We start from the raw sequence: 20,984 nt of genomic DNA, 5'->3' as shown, positions 1-20,984 counted from the left end.
GCAAAGAAATACCGTAAGCATGTGCTGTGTCGTTTCTCTTCAATCTCTGGCAATGAGGAAAAAACCTGACAGTGGATTAGGGCTGCTTTGGGATGTGTTTCTTGTTATTTGGACAAACTAACAAAGCCTCTTTACTCAGTTGAGAGACATTCCTATTTCTGTTTTTCTGTGATTATTTTCAAATGAGAATCATGTCTGGCCTTGATGCTTGTAATGTGTTTGGGGCTACCTAAGTTAGAAGTGAATCGTTGTAGGCTCTTTTTATTAGTAGTAGAGAGATGGGTACCTGTAAAAGGAATTGCAGGGGAGCTTCTCTCCCTCTTTTTGTGAGATCCCTATAAAGAATTATAGAAACAATATTCCTCAGCAAGTGCTTGAGATTAACAACAGTGACTTGATTCTACAAGGAAGTGTGGATAACTGAACTGAAGATTTCAGAGTAGTGTGCAACTGAAAACTGACAGAAATGTTGATCAATGTGGATGCCAGAAATTGTTATTGAAAGAAAAAAAAAATCAGTATTTCTCAGAATAATTTGGTCAAAGCAAGTTTCTTTTTATATTGCTAGAAAGACATCTTTTTTTTTTTTTTAATAAACAAAATTGTTATAAGAGCTAAAGAAAGTAACAAAATGGCAATTAATCTTCTTCCCCCCCAAGTAAGACAACTGTATTAAACTTTTGAGATTGCTGAGATAACCATAGGTATTTTGAAATTAGTTCACTGGAAATTGGCTTGAAACTGTTATTCTAAAGGAGCACTGTGTATAGAAGTATCAGGGCAGGGTGGTTTTTTATGTATCTTCCATAATTCGAAAGAGAAATGTGGCTGGTTGTGAAGAATGGTACCGATTACACTTCTTTGTTCCTGATTGGTGTTACATTTATTGTAGAAATAGTAAAGCCATCTACAAAGACAGGGGAGATAGCATAGAAAAGAGAGAAAGTTTGAGAGAGTGGGGGGTATGGCAGGTAGTGGCTGGCCAGACTGCTGGGGGAGAAGGATGTCTAGAGGCCAGAGAGCAGAGGACAGTTTTCTGCCACTAAGAAAGTCATTGTATGGGAGGGAACCCCAGAGGCTCAGAAGACAGGGAAAGAATTGTGTATAACTTGATTTTTTTTTGTTTGTTTGTTTCTTACTTTTGCTTTAAGCTTGCTTTTTTTAACACCTCCACCCTCCAGAAGTTTTAACTTTCTACACAAATGAAATTTGGTTTGGTCTAGTGTGGAAACTTTATTCTTTTGAGGAAGCTCGCCAAGGAGAAAGCCTAAACAAATCCCTGCCCCAAAGCTGTGGCTCGCTTTAGGGCTCTGCCATAGTCACATAAAAAAGTGTGAAGTAGAGTAAAAATTTAAGTTTTTGGTGTCCTTGTAGCCTGGTACTCTAAATTGATTATTTTATATGTATAAATTGATTATTTTGTATTTAAACTTAAAAATAAACTTAATGTAGATAAAGGGGAGGGTCAGATACATCACTAATAGCTCTGTGTCAACAAATACATGAACATAGAGGTGCTGAGTAGTAATTTGCTCAAAGGTTCATGTAAATGTGGTTTGTTGGTACTCACTGGAAATGCTTTTATAAAATTGCATACTACTTCACAACAAAAGCAAAATAATGCCATTTAATATATGAGCCTATTTGTGTATCTCATTGTTACTTTGGTTACAGTTCTAAACCCAACATTCTTGTAATCTAATGAAAGAGCTTGTTTTGGCCAATTATCATGCTCATGTACAGAGGTTGTTGGGTTTTTTTTATATTTACATTGCCAAAGGCAGTAGTTAGTGCATTCAGTCTGAGATTTTTATCATTTGCATTAGTATAAACATGTCAATTAAACAGATAGAAGATACTTAGTTGTCAAGCGCAATTTTTAGGTACAATGTGATTTTTTTGATAATTCACAAATGGAAATTTGGTAGAATCCCAAATGGGCAAACTCCCCATCTGAATACAGTAAAGATCTGATATTTTAAAAGAGGGATTTCTTTACTGAACACACATCCTATACACAAGGTGCAGTGATCTGATAAAACAGAAATTTGTAGTTTGCAAGATGAAAGATTTAGCTTTATTTCAGTCATGATTATTTTCGTATCTCTGCTTTAGTTGGAGATTTTCTACAGTCTCTATTCTTTTAAAGTTGGCAAGTGTTCAAAGTGGTGTTCTGGGGAAATGATATCTCTTAACTTAGTTTAATACACCTAAATTAAATACAGCAATGATTATGTCATTTGTGGGAGGATGGTTAAAGTAGGGTAATCTTGCTGAAATGGAAACTGAAATGTATTTAATATACATTTATTTTTCTAAATAGCTAGCTAAACCTTGGAACCCCTAATTCAAACTTAATCTGCAAAAAATACGGAGGAGTTTCCATGGGCTGAATTGGTCTCTGCCAGCTGGCATTGCTACAGAGTATTAATGCTTAGGATTTTAGAACTGCAAACAAACTGTTCACCTCCGGTGTCCACTTAAAAAAGAGGCAATGAGGAGCAGAAGCAAAGTGTATAGTCTATCATCAGCCCATTCCCAAGCTGCTACTGAAGCTCATGTTGGATAAACAGCTGAAAATTGTTGAAGTTGATGAAGGTTTTAAAGCTCATGGGAATCAGTGATAAGATGTGGCTTCGTATTCTTTCCAGTCATTCAATGAGAAATTATTGTAAATAATTTGTACCTGCCATAGTTTATTTAAATTACTCTTGTGCAGTACCAGGACTGTTCTGTTAACCTGCTTTAGAAATAACAAAGACTTAGCCCAGCATCTCCCATAACTTTACTCACACAAATAGTCTTGTTACTGGGATCATTCAGATGAATGAGGATTGCGTGGCCTGGCCCCAGTTTCTTCATGGAACATGAACACTCCACAGACAAAGTGTCTTCTATATGACCATCCCTCTGCAGTAGACATCCTTTTTAGGGGGGAAATGGTTACAGGTTCCTTCCTGAACTTCTTGTTCTTTTCCTCTTTCGTGGTAAGTCAATGCACAGTGTGTAGGAAGGGAGGTCTTAAAAAATCTGAAAAATAGAGGGGGTTTATCCTCTGATTTGTGGATTTTGTGAGTTGAACTAGGTGAATATTACAGTTTTTAATAATAGAAAAAGCAGTCATATCAGCTTTCAAGGATATGGGTTTTCATTGGTTTTGTTGACACTAATTATAAAAACATGTCGAATATTTGCCATAGACCTTAGAGATTTAAAAAAAGCAGTAACTTCTGTTCTTTGAAGAGTTACCAGCTGGTATGTCTCTATCTTCAAGAACTTACTCTGTATGATCATTTCACAGATTGTATGCAACAAACTCTCTTTAACTGGCTTTTAATTTTTATTTTAGTTAAAGGGAAGAAGTGACCTAGCTGATATTTACCTCTATTTTGCAAATGTTATATGTTGTTCTCATTATTTAACACAATATGGAAGGAAGAGAATGTGATATTAGTTGGCATCAGAGTGCAAAGAGTAGTGCAGTAGAAATGCAAAAGAAAAAACAAAAATAGTCCAGGCAGGGATATTCATGCAGGTGAGAGAAGATTAGATTCATGTCTTGAAGGGGAGGACTTTGGCTCCTATCTTGCTATTCAAAACTACATGATGACTTTGTGATTGCATCAGTTCTCTGATGTGATTAATTCCTGCATATGTTTTTGAAATTAAATAGTCAATTTGTCTAGGACAAAAAGTGAAATGCATCTGTAATCATAAAAATAAGAGATGAAGAATAATCCCATACTTGCTTTGTGGCTTTGAAGTTCAAGTTTCTCCTAGAATGAAATTCTTATTGATGTAGGAAATACAAAACTGATTCTGTGAGCTTGGTTTTGCACTATAGCAAAAAAACAGTCAAGTGTGCAAAGTTAGCATCTTCTCTTGTTTTCTAGGTCCATGGGGGAGATGCATGGGAGATGAATGCGGTCCAGGTGGCATCCAGACGCGAGCAGTGTGGTGTGCCCACGTGGAGGGCTGGACCACGCTGCCCACGAACTGCAAGCAGCCAGAGCGGCCAGACAACCAGCAAAGCTGTTTTCGGGTCTGTGACTGGCACAAGGAGCTGTATGACTGGCAGATCGGCAGCTGGAACCAGTGCCGGCCCGTCCTTTCCCGCAGCCATGAAAAGCCCCTGGAGTGCCTCAGAGGGGAGGAAGGGATCCAGACAAGGGACATCACCTGTATCCAGAAGTCCAATGGGGTGCCGGCTGAGGATGTCATCTGCGAGTACTTTGAACCAAAGCCCCGCCAGGAGCAGGCGTGCCTCATCCCATGCCGGCAGGACTGCATTGTGGCTGAATTCGCCCCCTGGTCAGAGTGCTCCAAGACCTGTGGCAATGGGCTTCAGCATCGAACTCGTCACGTTGTGGCTCCACCGCAGTTTGGTGGGTCTGCTTGTCCTAACCTCACTGAGTTTCAGATCTGTCAGTCTAGCCCATGCACTGCTGAAGAAAGCCTGTATAGCCTAAATGTGGGACCCTGGAGTGCGTGCTCAGTGCCCCATTCGAGACAAATAAGGCAAGCAAGGAAACGAGGGAAGAACAAAGACAAGGAAAAGGACAGAGAAAAGGCAGTTCGAGATCCTGAGGCTCGTGAGTTAATTAAGAAGAAAAGGAATCGAAACAGACAGAATAGACAGGAGAACAAATACTGGGACATACAAATTGGGTACCAAACCAGGCAGGTCACATGTACTCACAGAAATGGGAAAACTGCTGCTCTGAGGTAACCACTATTTATTAATTTGCACATATTTATTTTTCTCTGTTTAAAGTAAAGCATGTATAAATGCACACTGGTGGTATTTTACACAACTAAATCTCAATATGGGGCATATGATATTTCCACTATGAACATTCCCTCATCAAGGTCAAGATGTTTCTAGGCCAGGTTGGACGGGGCTTTGAGCAACGTGGTCAAGTGGAAGGTGTCCTTGCCTATGGCAGGGGGGTTGGAACTAGATGATCTTTAAGGATCCTTCCAATCCAAACCATTCTGTGATTTTATGAAACATGCAAACTGTGCTGGTGATCATACTAAGAATCACATAAATGTGCACTGTTAAACCATGCTAACTCCCTAGCCTCTGTTTGTCTAAACAGATTTCCCCCAAAAGCTTGAAGATATTTGTCAAATATCTGCTCTGTTATCTGTGAGTTCAGGCAGGTTTTTGCTCTCTAACAAGTCATGCATGTTTGCAAGAGGTGATGTTACTGCTTTTAAGGCTCTAGACACAAACAATAACATGAAACTAGACAGGGTTAGACTCACAATAAAAGTAGAAAACAATGAGAAAAATGCTGCATGAGAAGGCAGTTTCTATTCTTTCCAGTACCTTTTGTTTTGAAATACAAGAACATGAAATATTATTTGTTCTTCTTGATTCTTATGGCAAAATTTCTGAAAGGGAGACTGTGAAACCTCTTACATATACTTCCTCTTTTTCTCTCTCATCTATGCTGTTATGCTATCTGTCTGTTATTTTTTTCTGATATTTTTATTTATTTTTTATTTTACTTTTCAAGAGTTTTGACAGTTACAGATGTTTTGATAACTTTCCATAGCTTCTGAGTACATTTCTGCAACTGTATTATCTTCCAATTGTTTGTTTTACCTGGTGTTCTCTTGCTAGCTAATCCTTTTTCCTTCCTATCCCTCAGAATGGTTTTGTCCAATTCAAAAATCTTCTTTCAGTCTGGTCTACCTTTTTCTGTCTGATATGATTCTTTCTATTTCCTTCCCTCTAGTTCAATGCTTGTTTAATCAATTTTACTTCAGCTGTGAAATGACTAAGATATCTTGCTGAATGAGGCTGACACCCATTGTTGCTAGGTTAGTGTTTATGAACTTCTTCCAAGGTATTTTACTTCAGAGTTTTTGTTATGCCAGTTAAGCATTCTATCACAAAACTTGTAATCGCTTCAATCTTTCCTATCAGAAACCATATTATTATATTTTTCAAGTATAGTAAATATTTTTTGAGTATATTTCCTTTCAAGAGAGGATCTGGCAGTAAACCAGGAAAATTATGAGAGGTCTCTAGCTTGAGGGAAGAACTGAAAGATTTGGGTTGTTTAGTTGTGAAGTGTCTGTGAGTATGTAAAAACCTGTCACAAGGAAGAATGGAACAAACTATTCTCTTTATATTATGGATGTATAGGAAAAGAAATAATGGGCTAATCACAGGAGTGCTGAATTAGGTTAGACTTCTCAATACTCGGAATAGTGAAGCTCTAGAAAAGATTGCCTGGGGAATGTGTGGCACCTTCTTATTTGAAGGTTTATAAGAGAAGGCTAGAGCTGCATGTGTCTGTAATGACACACCTCAAGTAACTCTTGGTTAGGGAAGAGGGGCTGACTGCATAGTTTTTTGCAGTCTCTCTAGCTCTGGTTTTCTGCAAGTTCTTTCAGAATTTGACCCACACCTGGATGAATGTCTGCACAAGGAATCTCTAAAATCAGTTTGCTCGGGCAACGGGTGTTGGCTGCAGCACTCTCTCAGTGCTGGTACAGGAAGAGGTTGCCCTTACTCCTTCCTTTTCCAGCCTCACATCATGCAGCCCGCACTGTGTCTAGCCCAGGAAAATCATTACCCTTTACAGGGAATAATTTGTTAAATTTTTCAGTTGCTATCAGATAGCCAGCTGCTCTGTTTGAAAGTCCCCAAGTTTTTCTGAGCTTAAACAAATAATTCAGAAATACCATATTTAAAAGAAAAAAAAGGGAAGAGGGGAGAGGGAAACATTCACGTGCTGAGACTGATAAATGGTAAAAGTAAAATTATAATTGAAAGTCAATGGCATACTTTATTCATCATCTTTATACTAACTCTTGAATTCACTCAGATCAGTAATGCTGTCTTAATTTCAGATACCTCAACATTTTATAGCATATATGCACATTTCAGGATGTGGCAGGGAAATGAATGAAATCCTCTTGCCTGAGGCAGTGAAACAATAGATAATACAACATAGGAGCAATTCTTCAGAGGGAGAAAATGATACAAATGAAGCAGTGGACATTTTGATGTCTAATGGATATAATTTTATCTTGTGAATGCACAAAGGATTTGTAGTATTCTTCCCATCAATTTTAACATAGAATCTTTTTTTCCAGTTGCATAGTGAAAGCAAAAATATTTGGTTAAATGACTCATGAGAGAAATTCCAGCACTGATATCTTAGCTTTTAGAGATCGATCGATCTACCTATCTATCTATCTATCTATCTATCTATCTATCTATCTATCTACCTATGTCACCTATATATCCATTTGTTTCTTTTATGCCTCACTCTTCACTAAGCGGTCAAATGCTCCATTCTGTGATTGGCATTCCAGAATCTCAAGTAATAGAATTATTTTTCTGCCCAGGTTGTCAATGCAGCCAGCTCAAATGATTTTATAATCTCCACCACATAGTAAGTATGATACTAAATAATATAGACAAGTAAGGTGACTGGAAAACCTGCCGTGCTCATATGAAATGCACTTCGGCTTGAATAGTCCATTTTCAGGGAGTTTTGACATTAGCAATCAGAAACAATCAACCCCCTGGCAGCATGACTGAAAAGAAGAAAAACCCTCAGGCGAGTAATATTTTTTGCAGAGGTAGCAAAATTGGTATAGTATAAAAAGGGTTTCAAAAAACAAGTTTCAGAAGGGTGCTCCAGAGAAAATGGTTCTGTAATGCTGTCAGCAAAACTTCAGAAAGGCAAAATCTCTTGACACATCAGCACACCAGGCATGGTAAAGAGAAGTGAAACAAGAAAATCAAAGTGTAATTTATACACTTTATTGCCAAGTGAACAATACATAGTCTCCCGTGAAGGATGAAATATTGGATTTTGTGTTGCTCATTCTGCAATAATGTCCGTGTTACATGGCCTGTGTTTGTTTTATGTTTCCCTTAGTCTGAAATTCTGGTGCACTGAAAACATTTTAAAAATAGAATGTTGTAGAAGAGAGTATTCAGTAATTAAAGATGACTTATAAATTGACTGCTCTGGATAGCTAACAAAACCTGGACAAGTGTTGCTGTTAGTGTAGAGGACAATACTGATCCTCTGAAGTGTTTCCTCTTATTTTTTTTTTTTTTGGTGAAAGTGGATTTTGCCAGAGGTCTTACAGAGAGCTGTTAGACAACAAACTGTCAATGCAGAGAAACATAAAACATATGTAAAAGTTGATTTTGAGTTACAAGTCTATTTGCACTATTAAAACTCGTGATGATTATGCCTCATGTTAAGTCTTTCATTTTCTATTGTAATATATACTCTGGTTTTGCTTTCTTCTACTCTGCAAAATAGTTACCATTGGGTCTCAAACATTTCCTTGTAACTGTCTTCCTGAGAAGACTTTTGGGGAAAAGTTTAGCAAAAATGTTTTGGCTGGTTTTATACAAGTCTAAGAAAAAATATTTTGTTTTAGCAGTGTTTAATTCATACAACTGTTTTACTGAGATGTTTTGTTGAGAACCCACTGGGTTGAGGAAAGGATTTGATATTTGGAAGGACTGGAGCAGGCTGTGAGCACAGACATTTATAACTGTAAGAACATGGAACACTGACCTGTATGTTTGTTCACTTCAGCAAGGATTTTGAAATTCGCTAACAAAGCACATCAAATTCCCCTGTAGCGGTTGGTCGACAGGTGTGGGGACAGCCTACAATGGCTGCAGAGGGGGCCGTAGTTAAAACAGTTCTGCAAGGATATAACTGCCTAATAAAAAAAAAAAAATCTGCAGTATTTCCTTTCTCTTCCTCCACCATTTGGATATGGCTTGTTTATCTTGCTTAATGTGGGACCAAAACACCCCCATCTGAATGGGGGAGAGATGGAGGAGACTGAGTAGGAAACCATTCCCACCAGCTCTTTTACTGCCGTCCTCAGAACTAGTTAATACTCCTTTGGCAGCACCTTTATGTCTGAGACATGTTTGTGAAGCTGAACGTTATTGATGACTTGCAGTGAGAATTCAAGAAACAATAACATTTTAGATGTGTTCAGGGCTTTTATTTCTTTGTTGAGAAATAACCTTACTCCGTAACAGCAGTGGACATAATGGTGGGAAAGAAAAGCATCCAAAATTTAAGAAATGCTAACCAGTTTCTGGGCAGATTGGTTTAGCTCCTTTATACATTAGATCAAATGAACATATTTCATTTGTTTCACCTCTGTCCTTCTCAGAAAGTAATTGTTTGTTATTTCTTTTCATCTTTCTCACTGATTCTGTGCATTCATGTAATATCTAGCAAACTATATCCACACATTGTAATGAATTAAACTCTCTTGGAAGTTTCCATAATGGTTTCATTGCAGTGCTTTACTAACTTTCAAGTTTGAGAGAGTTTGAGTTTCTATTTATTCCAATATTATACTTCACATAGACCTGTATCTCCTTAATGCATAGTCACTACATTCAGTACTGGCCACAAGTCAAGCTGGTTACCCAGGGACTGAGGAATTAGAGAATGGCCAGCTGAGTATTTAGGCTGATGATCAAGTGATACTCAGATACTGACAGGAAAAGAGAGAGAATCTGCTCCTTTAGGATGGCATTTTAACTTTTTGTTTTTCCAGGTCCTGAAACCTCCTAATCCAAGTGCTCACCTTCCAAATCACGCAGCAAATGCCTCCATCCACTTTATGGACTCTAGCTCTGCTTTTAAGTTATAGACTGTGTGGAGGGGAATAAAAAAAATGCAGCATAAGCCTGTTGCTTTCTGTATGCCGTTGATTTGGAGAAGCAGGCGAGTCACACTGAGGTATATGCTGTCAGAGAGCCAACAGAAGAGAGATTCAGACCCATAATACAGCAGCTCAGTTTGTTGGACCCTGTAATATATTCCTTGCTTAGAAATCACCTTAAAAGATTCTCTGTACTTCTCTGAGCTGCTCCACGAGGAGACAGGCATAAAGAGTGATGTGTATGGAGATGTCAGTGGCTAAGGTGGAGTAGCTTCAGGGAGACAGGCTGTGGGAAGGAGAAGAGCTAGCTATTCAGAGAGGACAGGTTGTAGAGGTGAAGGAGCATAAGCAACCTTGTTCACTGAGGACCTGATGTCATGTCTACAGGTGGTTTTTATGTTACTCTAAAGGCAGCTCTGAAGCTGTTTTTGTAGAGGAAGCCTCCAAGCTCACCACACTGTGAGGGTTTAGAAGCCATAAGTGGTTTAGTAACAGAACACCTGTAAATATCATATATTTGTATAATGAGCTATATACAGTCATCTTGATAAATAAGCTTGGAATCACTCAGCACATGCAAATAGATAACAGGGAAGAAGAAAGTAATCTTGGAAGAAAACCCTCTTGATAACTAAAAACTGCAGGGTAATTGACAGATGCATTAGGATAATAAAAATGTAAAATATTATTAGAGAAACAGGATACAAACATAATGCTTTCCTACCATTTTCCAGTGTGCTTTTAGAATTTCCATGAATTTGAAAGTCAGAAGCATCCTGTAGATTTTTAATGTGATTTTGGTGGAGACAGTAGTTTCTGTGGATATGCGTAATATTATTCACTGGGTATTCCTTTCTATTCTAAGTACCTGCTCCATCATCTTACTGAGGCTGCTGTTTTGACAGTGGCTTGTCAGTATTGCTATACATTTGACATACCATGCCAAAATCTAGATTTAAGATGGAAACGTACACACTGTGCTGAATAATTGAAACAGCAGCAATGAACCATTTCTTTCCCCACACCATATTTTAACTCTTTTCGTGTAGTGAACAGTTGTTCTGTCATTTAGATATATGACTTTCATATATTTCAAAGCATCAAGACTGGATGCCTTTCTAGAATATATTTTTTATTGAAATACATGTAATTGGTCTTACTTAGCAAAATATAATAGCTTGTAGTGTAATGAGGGTCGAACTACATGTTCTGATAATCTCTAGTGGCCATAAATCCTGTGAATGAACCCATGAATGCTATGTTGAATTTCTAGCCTTAATTTACTAAGGAATTAAGATGCAGAGTGGTAAATGGAATTAGGCTCTGAGATATTTAACAAAGATTCTCCTACACTGTACTTTTATGCATCTTTTCTGCCTCGTTGTCTGAGAATTTTTATGTTAATTGACTTCAATATGCCTAAATAAATAAAACTCTCAGAATATGTATCAAGCAATATTTTTCTAAATTTTGGATGTCTTTATGTTGGTATCATATGATAGTCTATAAATAGTCCCATGAGAATGCGTTATTTATTTAGAGATACTTTGTTCTTTCTGTTATGTGACTGCTAAGCATAGTCTGGGACAGGGAGTATGCCCCTGTTTTCTCTGTGAACTTTATAAAATTATGGTACAGTGTATAAGCTGAGCATCTTCCTGGGAGATACTGTCCCTCACAGAGCGAGGACTGCACAGGATGGGAAGTCACAGAGTTCTGCTTCACTTGCAGGTCCCCAGAACAGCAGAGTTGGGTACTTCAGTGCCTGACTTTCAGTGGTCCCACTGAAAATGAAATGTCCCACCTAACTCCTAATATTGGCCACTTTTTTTCCATATGTTGGAGACTGAAATGAAACCAGTGATATTTTCAAAGCTAAGCATCAATACAGAAAACAAATCTAAAATAATAGCTGAAACACAACTAATAGTAATTTAATTTTTAGTATTATTTTTCAATTTTAACTTCAGTATTGCATATTTTTATTCACAAGGTTTGGCACTGTGTTTCTGTTTTCTTTGCTGATAACTTCATGCATCTGTTAGGATCAAAGTAAATGCTGATTAATTCTATGTAAAAAAAATTCCCACTTACAAAGGGAGCCCCCTCCCCCCCCACCTTTAAGTCATCTATGTAGACTGTTGCCAAATAACCTACTCTATCAATTTTAAAATAATCTCTGACATGGGATGTGCTTACATGTCACTATGTCATTTCACTGTGAAAGGTAGTACCTCTCCCTAAACACTTCTGCTTTCTTGTCCTCTCAGACACTGATAGCACATGCAGCAGCCCCACAACAGCTGTTGTTGCCACTTGTTTGGGTGTAGCAGAACTTGTTGCTTTGCCTATATTAGCTGATATATTTTTCCTTGACACAGCAGTTGTAATCTGTTTTCTTTTCTTCCTTAACGTAGAAATCCTCAGTTATATTGTTTTTTTCAAAACTATTCTGGCTGTGCATCTTTGCAGAATTAAAGTTGTGAAAGGACCATGGGAAAGTAGTCTTGTGAAAAGCACTTAGGTGGACAGTACTTGAATTGTAAATGAATAAAAGCGACCTCATTGTTTGTGTGGTTATAACAGCGCATTATACTATGAGGTACTGACAGTTTCTCAGAACAATGTACAGTATGACCAATACTAAGCAGTGCAGCTGTAGAGAAAATGAATCAGGACTGTGTCATGAGGAATATTTATTACATTTGCCACTAGGAAAAAATGCAGGCACTGTATTTTCACTAACTTCCTTACAGAAACAAGTGTGTACCAACCATAAACTGAAACTCTTGAGGATGACTGGACTTTACAAATTGCATTTTATATCTTTAGAGTAACTCATGGGGGTTTTCTAAACTCTGGATTGAAATAACTTTTCTACTATTCCTGCTGCCTAGTACCTGCTTATTAAGCAGAATTATCTTTTTAATTTAATTTTATTTATGAGAAAATAATTTTTTTTTCTTTATACCAAAGAGTTTATCACAATCTCTTTCCAAATCCAGCTATACCTTTGAACCAAGAATGGTATAGACTTCATTTCATTGTTTTGCTTTAGAGGTTAATGCATCCAATAGGCTGTATGAACTCTGAGGAGAACACTGCATATAATATAAATAGTTGGTTGCAACACATTGGGAAATTGAGCTTGATTCTTGTCTCTGTATGTTAACTCCAAAATCCCTATTATTATACAGAGCATCTTTTAAGGTTCCATGGTGGTCAGATAAAGAGCAAGGAGGAGACCCTTCACATGCAATATTAAGATGTGAATTTAGTCCCAAGTAACACAAAGGATTAATATTCAGCAGGAATATTACTGGATTTCCTCAGACCTCTTGACTAGTAGAGTGATCATTCAAGGTTGCTGTAGAAAATTGTGCACATAAGTACAAATATTTCAAAGGTTGATTTGACCTTCTGACCTGACCAGATTATTTCTGCCAGGTAGTTCTGTTAGAGGGTGTGAGGATCTAGGCTGTGGGACTGCCCACGGGTAGTCAGATTTTCCAGCAGTGTAAGCCTGAGCTTTTCTAGGATGCAATGCTAATGAGTGGTGTGGTACATGTTTTACCCCTTCACTGTGAGGTTACAGTTGTGAGAAGCAGATGTGGTCTTTGGAAAGTGTTCCTTACAGTCTCTCCTTTCTTTTAGCAATCTATTGAGATTTAAGCAAAATTTAAGCATCTACTGATACTCTCTACTGAGAAAAGTAAAATATGGTTCTATTCAAATCTTGTGTTAACTTCTTTATTGTTTTCAGGATTCTTTGGGAGTTGGATAGATGTTCATTCATGGCTGTAGGATGTCTTGCAAGGACACTGTCCAGCTTAATGGTTTGTTTTGGCAGGGTTTTTATTTGTTATTTTTTGAATCAAAAATTTATCTTCTGTTTCTTTTCCAAAAGTTTCCTCTAGCTTTAGTTTGCCCTTCAGTCAAAAATGCACCCTCTACAAACCTGCTTCTGTGTATTTGTGTTTGCATGTGTGATTTTGGTTTTCAAGTGCTAAACTAACATCTAGTTTTGGTGTTCTTTAAGCAATTTGTCACTGTTCCAAGTCTTTCTGCAGACATTGTATGTCAGTAGTTTTCATTTTATGGCCAGGAGTAAATTTGCCTATGGTATTCAACGATGTAATGTCTCATGAGATCAGAAAGAACTTAGACTGTCTTAAGTCTTAGAATGGCTCCTGATAATACAGCTGGTTGTGGGAGATGCCTGGTGGTGTGCAAGACATTCAAGGCCAGGAAATGGTTACATTATTCTGCTCTGAGTGAGACAACTGTGTTTTCTTTTATCTGCCAGATAGTCTTCGCTTTTGTTCCTTAGTATTTAAGTGAAGCCACTTAAAAACCCATTAAAGGATTCTGGATTTCTTCAGCATGTTGGTTGTGCTTTGATCTGAAACCTTCAGAAGCCGCTCCCTTTTTCAGCTGAACTGCTGAACCTCCTCATGTCATACTCAGTATGGGTTTCCTCCAGGCAGTTAGCCTAGTTTTTGGTTGTCTTCTTCACTCCCATCAAGTTTTTAATTCATTCATTCGATTTTGGTTCTTCAAAACATAATTATGATGTTGGGGTTTTGCTTTGGAATACAGGCATAGTTCGTGTTGGTTTTTTTTTGTTTGGTTTGGTTTTTTCTCTTTTTTTTTTTTTTTTTTTTCTGAAAATGGAGTAGCATTCTTCAAAAAGAATGATGAGGTCCCTTCCCCAAAGGTGCTATAGTTGAGCTCCTTAGCAGACAGAGTGGGTTCTGATCCTGCAGCCCTTCCTGATCATGAAGGACATGTGAAATCTAATCCCTGTGGTACTATATAGAATGAGAGAGGCAAGGGGAGGAAGAACACCATTTCTTCCTAGGATTTTTTGTGTGGCCTCTGACAATGTAGATGTCTGTTGAGTGTCTCTTAATGATGCTTGCTGCGCTGAGCTCTCATGAAGATGGTAAGATATGGGAGTGTCTGCTTTCCACACCGGGGTTGAGGGTAGGTTGGCCGTGCCAGGACTGGAGCAGCCTGAGCAGACCTGTAGCTGTACCTACAGGAAACCTGGGAGCTACAGGAGCAAAGAGTCTGTGGACGTAATCCACTACTACATCAAATACTGATGCAGACTTGAAAGATCACAGTTCTCAATTTACAGGTAAAATTCTGCTTAAGTCCTTTTCAGTCTAGCTCTAACTCATGGCTTTTGTTTCCCATGAATGCCAAAAGTTTATGTTGGCATCAGTCTCCCTCCTGAACCGTAGCCATGTTATTCATTTCAGAACAATGGAAATATCTGTATGTAATCAAATGGGAAATCAGCTAGAGAAAAAAAAAAAAACAACAGAATTCCAGGAGAACGTATGCAGTGAATGAAAATGAGGAGTAATACCTGTGAAAATTTCATTAAAGAAAACCAAAGCTGAATGTTGATAGTGGTGAAGGAATAGAAAAAATATGGTAAAATAGGTATTTTGGGAGTGTCCTCAGGATGAATCTTGAACAGCCCTCAAATCCAGGCCAGTTTTACATCTCGAAGTTGCACATGCAGTAGAAAGGGTCTGAAATTGCAGGATATAATTATGTTCAAATAAAATGAGACTAAGTGAAAGAGAACTCTTGGACCTAACAAAGAGACAGTTGAGGATAGAGTTTATAGAAGTCTCTGAGCTCACAAATGCTACAGAGAAAGTGAGTAGGGTATGGTTATGCAAGGCCTGAAGACAGAAGATAAAATTAACAGAGCAATTTTAAAGCAAAAGTAGCTATCTACAGTTACCGATGAGTAGAAAAGGTGTGTAACTCATTGTTTCTAAGAGTATGAATATACCAAAATCTTATCTGGGTTCAGAAAACATTTGCACTAATTCGTGGAGGAAAACTCGATACAGGGCTCTTCAAAGATACAACTTGTGTTCAGGAAGTCTTTAAGCCACATATTGCTGGAACACCAGAGGGTGTGTTGGGAAAGCATGACTGAATAATTGCTGTCTTTCCATTTCTGACTTCCATTTGCTACTGCCGAGGCAGGTATCAGACTGCATGGATTATCAGTTAGAACCACTCAGCCATTCTCATGCTGCTGTTCTTTTCTTAACTCTTTTTTCTAGTTATCCATCCAATATGGTATGGAGGAAACACCAGCAAAAGTAGAAAATGTCTTAGTTATACAAGTAAATTATGTATAGCTCATATAGTAAAAGGAGTCCTTACTGCCTTGCTTAAAACCTATTTATTTTTCTTATTTGTTCTGCATAAATTTAGAGATTGCTCCTGTGGTCATGCATTACCATGCATTTGGCTTTATAAATGCAGTATGCATGGCTTTATCTATTGGAAAAATAAAAAGATAAAAAATAGAATTTCTTCCTAGTTGAGCTTATAGAGGAAGAAATTCCAATGGTCTCTTCCATGACTTTTCTACACAAATTAAAAGATAAATGTTGAGACTGAGATTACAGACACTCAAAGAAGTCATCGGCATATAAAATCAAGCTGTTCTGATTTTTAAAATCATAAAAGCATGAGTCACTCTCTAATAGAAATTTAGGATAGCTTGGAAATAATTGTTTTATCTCTTGACTAATCTAATTTTATCACACATTTAAGAGCTTATCTTCCAATGAAGAGACTGCCTTCAACTGCACATCTTGCTCATTTGTACACAGGTACTATGGTGGAATTTGTGCCAGGCTTATGCCTCAAGCTTCATTCTCTATATGTCCATAGCCTTAATTATCCAATAAAATACTTTGAAATCCCCAGGGGGAACCTTCCTCTCCAAAGTGATACTTAGTATTTATTTATTGCTGTAGAGCAAAACCGAGGCTACAGAGCGTGAGTAAACACAAATTCCTGATCACACATCTCCGGAGGAGGTTGAGCAGCAATTCTGTATTTTGCCCTTTGAACCAGCACTGTCTTTTTCTTTAGTTCTTTTATCTAATCTAAATCTTTGAGGTCAGGAAGAGGTTTGATGTTGGCTTAATAGCAGTAGAGCTCATTCATCCCCTGTGATGTTTTGTTTTGCTTGGATTGCCTTCTCTTTTCCCTGTGTCATCTATGTGTTTATATACCTTAAGCTTCAGTTCCCCACTATATCTGTCTGTTGTCTGAAATGGTTCTTTCTCAAACCACAGCCTTACTTCAAGTTGTATAATGCCCTCTTCTGGGCCAAAAGACAGACACTTAGGACACTGTCCTTTGAATGTATTCACTGGATTGAGAGCACATTCTGGCAGACCTTACGTGTTGCCCCTGTGTTACCTCTTCTTGTATCCAGTCTGCTTTGACTTACAACAGCATATTAATGCAACCCATGTACTTGTCTTTGAGTTTCCCAAGTAATTATTTGGACAGAACTGTATGGGTGATAGTGAGGACTTATTTGTGCACTCCCCGCTCTTTTTGAATGGGTAACGTTGCATATAGTGTATGCTTAGTTGTCAACTGAAAGTACATAGAGCATAGAGATGTTTGATGCAGAACTTCTTGTGTTTTGGGTGGTATCGTGAAATGAATGTTAACTGTCTCTTTTTATTTTCTGATCTGTCACCTGTCCATTTGCTTTTTCTCCTGTGAGAAGATTAATTCAACTTTGAGTAACTAAATCAGATGTATAAATCCATCAGAAAGTGCAGAACTATTTATATGAAATTAAGCTTTGCTTTAAATTATTTGCGGAGATCAAATCTGTAACATTAGGTACTAAACCCAGAATACACTATTTTGTGTAACAAAGACAGTCCCAGGTTTTGATTAAGAATCAATCTCTGCAGTTTCTTGAACCAGGCATTTAAAGGCAATGTAACCAACCTTCTCAGCTAATCCATTACCTATGCTGAACCTTTTAAATGGCAGATGTATCTTTCAGAGTTAGCATTTTTATGCGATACAGTTTTAGTATGTTTAATTTTGAATGTCTATAAATGTCTATATATAGTCATCTACACTGAAAGGTATGAGAAAGAAAACTTTTGATAATGGCCATTTGCAATTAGCTCTCACAGTTTCTCTTTCTTCAAAGAAAACCAAGTGTTAAAAGAAGAAACAGCATCTAATTTGCTTGTCTGACACTTCTTTTGCTAATTGTAACTGTCTCTGCCCTCTCACAAAAATAATATGACAGTATGTGTAACAGTGAAGAGATTGTTTGCTGATGACACACAACAATATCAGTTGCCAGTATTTACATAATACTGCAAGTGGTGCATGGTTTTAATAAGCAAGAAATAAATGGATAACTCACTTTGCCTCTTTGTCTCTCTAGCAATATTTATGTTCTGGTTACAAGAACTTAAATTGTTTTATATTTCACTTAATATTGATAAACTTTATAAATAAATATTTGAAGTGAAGCATGCTTTAACTCTCTTGCTTTACTTCTATCAAGGATCATAATAAACAGCGGGGTTAGTAACAAGGTACAATTCTGATTGGGTCCTCTTTGTACTTGCATATGGAAATAATAACAAACAAGATAAAATGACCATTCTAATTATATAAGCTGTATCAAGAACAGCTTTTAATAAAAAATAAAATGAGCATGAAGTGGAAGGCAATAGCCTGCTGAATCTATGCCACTCACCAAATAACTCTTCAGTTGAGTCCTGAGAACAAGTTTAGGTCTAGATTTTTAAAAACATTTTCATCATGATCCACAGAGTGACTTCAGCATCATGGAATTCAAGAATACAGGGGCACTGAAAAGTGAGAAATTTCAGGACAGCTTTTCGCCTATATAGCAATTACAGATTAAGGATCTGTGAAATGAAAATTTGTTATCTGAAGTTGCAGTAATGCCTATGTTGAATTCTTTGTGAATGATCTAATAGTTCTTGGAATCTGAAAAGTGTCTGGAACCTATAGTAATCTTTCAGGAAGCAACTAGATCCTTTAAAAATTGATAAATAACAGTAATTTGCAGGACTGGCCTTAATTCTTAAGAGGAGTTGCTTGACAAATTTCTATTAAAGTGTTTTTTTCAATTATGGCTATAGGAAGACATTTTTTTATTATTACGGTGGTTTAATTTTGTCAATTTTTCCCACTTTGTTCAGGAAATCTGATAAAAATTCCTTTTGAATCTAACTAGCTCAGAATGTTATTTTCTGAAAACTGATAAGTGCATTAGCTTTGAGCTCAACTGCAGCTCAAGATCTGTTTTCTCTTATGTATTGATCATCCTAAAAAACTCGAATGCTGTGTGTTGCAGTGGAGGTTTCCCTTATCAGGGAAGGTGTTGTGGTTTGAGCTCAGAGGGAAACTGAGTACCCCACAGCAACTCACTCCTCCCTTCCCACCCAGCACTGGGAAGTAGAAAATGAAGAAAAAGTCTCAGGAACCAAGATAAGGACAATGAGGGAGGAGTCACACATTATGGTCACGGGCAAAAGGCAGACTCATTAGGGGAAGAAAAAAGAACATAAATTTAATACAGCCGCTAACAACAACACATGGAGTAAGACCATGATAAGCATTACCACATCTTGAAAACACCTTCACCCACCCCTCCTTTCTTCCCGGGGCTCAGCTTTGCTCCCTGTATCTCTGCGTCCTCACCCCAGTGGTGCAAGGAGGCAGGGAATGGGGGGTGTGGTCAGTCCTGCTGCTTCTTCCCCTCTGGGCAGAGGTGGGGGAACTCCTTGCATTCTTCTGCTCCAGCACAGTCCCCTCTCACAGAGACAGTTCTCCATAAACTTTCTCTGACACGAGTCCCTCCTACGTGCTGCAGCATTTCCCAAGCTGCTCTGGCGTGGGTCACCCCTGCGTGTTGCAGTCCTCCCGGCACCATACAGCAGTGGGGGCTGCTTCTTCCCGTGGGCTCACAGCCTTCTTTGGGTGTAGCCACCTGGGTCAGTGTGGGGCCCCCCCCAGACTTCAGTTCTGTGTCTGCTCCACTGTAGACCCCCCTGGGTGGCAGGGAGGCAGCCCTGCTGTTCCACCACAGGGTACAGGGGAGTCTCTGCTCTGGCGCACCTCCTCCCTTCTCCTCCTTCCTTCCACTGACCTCGGTGTTCACACAGGCGTTCTCACAACTCCTCCTCCTAGGTTCCCCTTCTTAAATACGTTATTGCAGAGGTGCAGCTAATTGGCCGGGCCTTGGTGCAAAAGTAGGTCTGACTTGGAGCCAGGGAAGCTTCGAGAAGCTTCTCACAGGGGACTGCAGCTGTATCCCCTTTTCCCCACAGAAGGAAACAATCTCTGCGTGAAGCTGTGTAGGAATTGCAGCCAGTTACAGCCAGGGGATACCTTTATAGTTCATGACAGTTAGGGGATACAGGCAGATTGAAGGTATCTTCATTGAAGAATGATTAATTAATTAGTTTGTAAAGCAACTTGTCTTTCTCATGTAACACTTCTCCCAAATAAGTTTTGAAGCGAGCGCAAAGACCATGGATTATTACTCACTATTAATTGATCTCTTCACCCAGCACCAAAGCCCCTTTGTGGTAGCAATTTTGTTTGTGTTCCCTGGCAATACATGTCTATAGTTAAACTCAGCCCCAGTCACAATATTAAGGAACCGATTGTTTTTTTCTGGTCTCAAAGGAGTCACATTGGCAAGGAACTTGGGAGGTGATGGTATGTTATCTGTTCTCCAGAAGGATTTTCAAATACGGCCCATGTTAGAATCCATAAGGAATAGATCTTTTCTCTAGTCATTAAAATGTGTCTGTGTGGGATAAATGAGTCTATATGTTTTGTCAAAGGTATGGAAACTGCTATATTGAATTTGACAGTACTTGTAGTCTTATGCCAGATGGGGCTACATGAAGGTGAAAACAGTTGATTATCAAAGAATAATTTTCTCAAAAGCTTTGAGTGTCTTTCATGCCAAACTGGATGTAGTTTCTGTCCTTAAGCAGAATAAATGTTTTCTATCATGTGTTAGGTTTCCCCCTTCCTCCTTTCATGTAATAAGAACATAAGAAATCCCCTACTGAGTAATCCCCTATGGACTCTCAAACCCAGCAGTGGTAAAGGGAGATGCTATTTAAAGAACAAGCATGTGAGGCCTGTCTGTGTTTTGCAGGCCATTCCCTTTGTGTTTCTTCAGCATCCAAAGTCAATATATCAGGGATGGTGACTAGTATACCACTGCCTAGTCATTTTAGTATCTTTATATAGGCCTATTGTCCACAAATTTGTTCAACCTCTTTCTGAACCTGTCTCCACAACCAGGATCTTCTGTTAGCAAGATGTAGAATTGCTCTGCCTCTTGTCTGTAGAAGTACTTTCATTTATCATGTTTTTAAATCTCCTGTTAGCCGCATCAAGTATCCCTAGTTCTAGTATTGCAAAATCTTGTT

General features: G+C 38.2%; 1 protein-coding gene across 4 annotated transcripts in view; it reads left to right on the top strand.

Annotated features, from left to right (window-relative positions):
• THSD7A (thrombospondin type 1 domain containing 7A) overlaps positions 1–20,984 on the top strand; it is a 301,960-nt gene that overhangs the window by 163,648 nt on the left and 117,328 nt on the right. For all 4 annotated transcript variants that reach the window (XM_074900347.1, XM_074900346.1, XM_074900343.1 and 1 more), the window contains exon 4: positions 3,894–4,725. In XM_074900347.1, coding sequence (XP_074756448.1) covers positions 3,894–4,725 — 832 coding nt within the window. The remainder of the gene's footprint in view (positions 1–3,893; positions 4,726–20,984) is intronic.

Source organism: Athene noctua, chromosome 2, assembly GCF_965140245.1.
Source record: "Athene noctua chromosome 2, bAthNoc1.hap1.1, whole genome shotgun sequence".
Lineage (NCBI taxonomy): Eukaryota > Metazoa > Chordata > Aves > Strigiformes > Strigidae > Athene > Athene noctua.
This window is presented reverse-complemented; position numbering and strand designations above follow the sequence as displayed.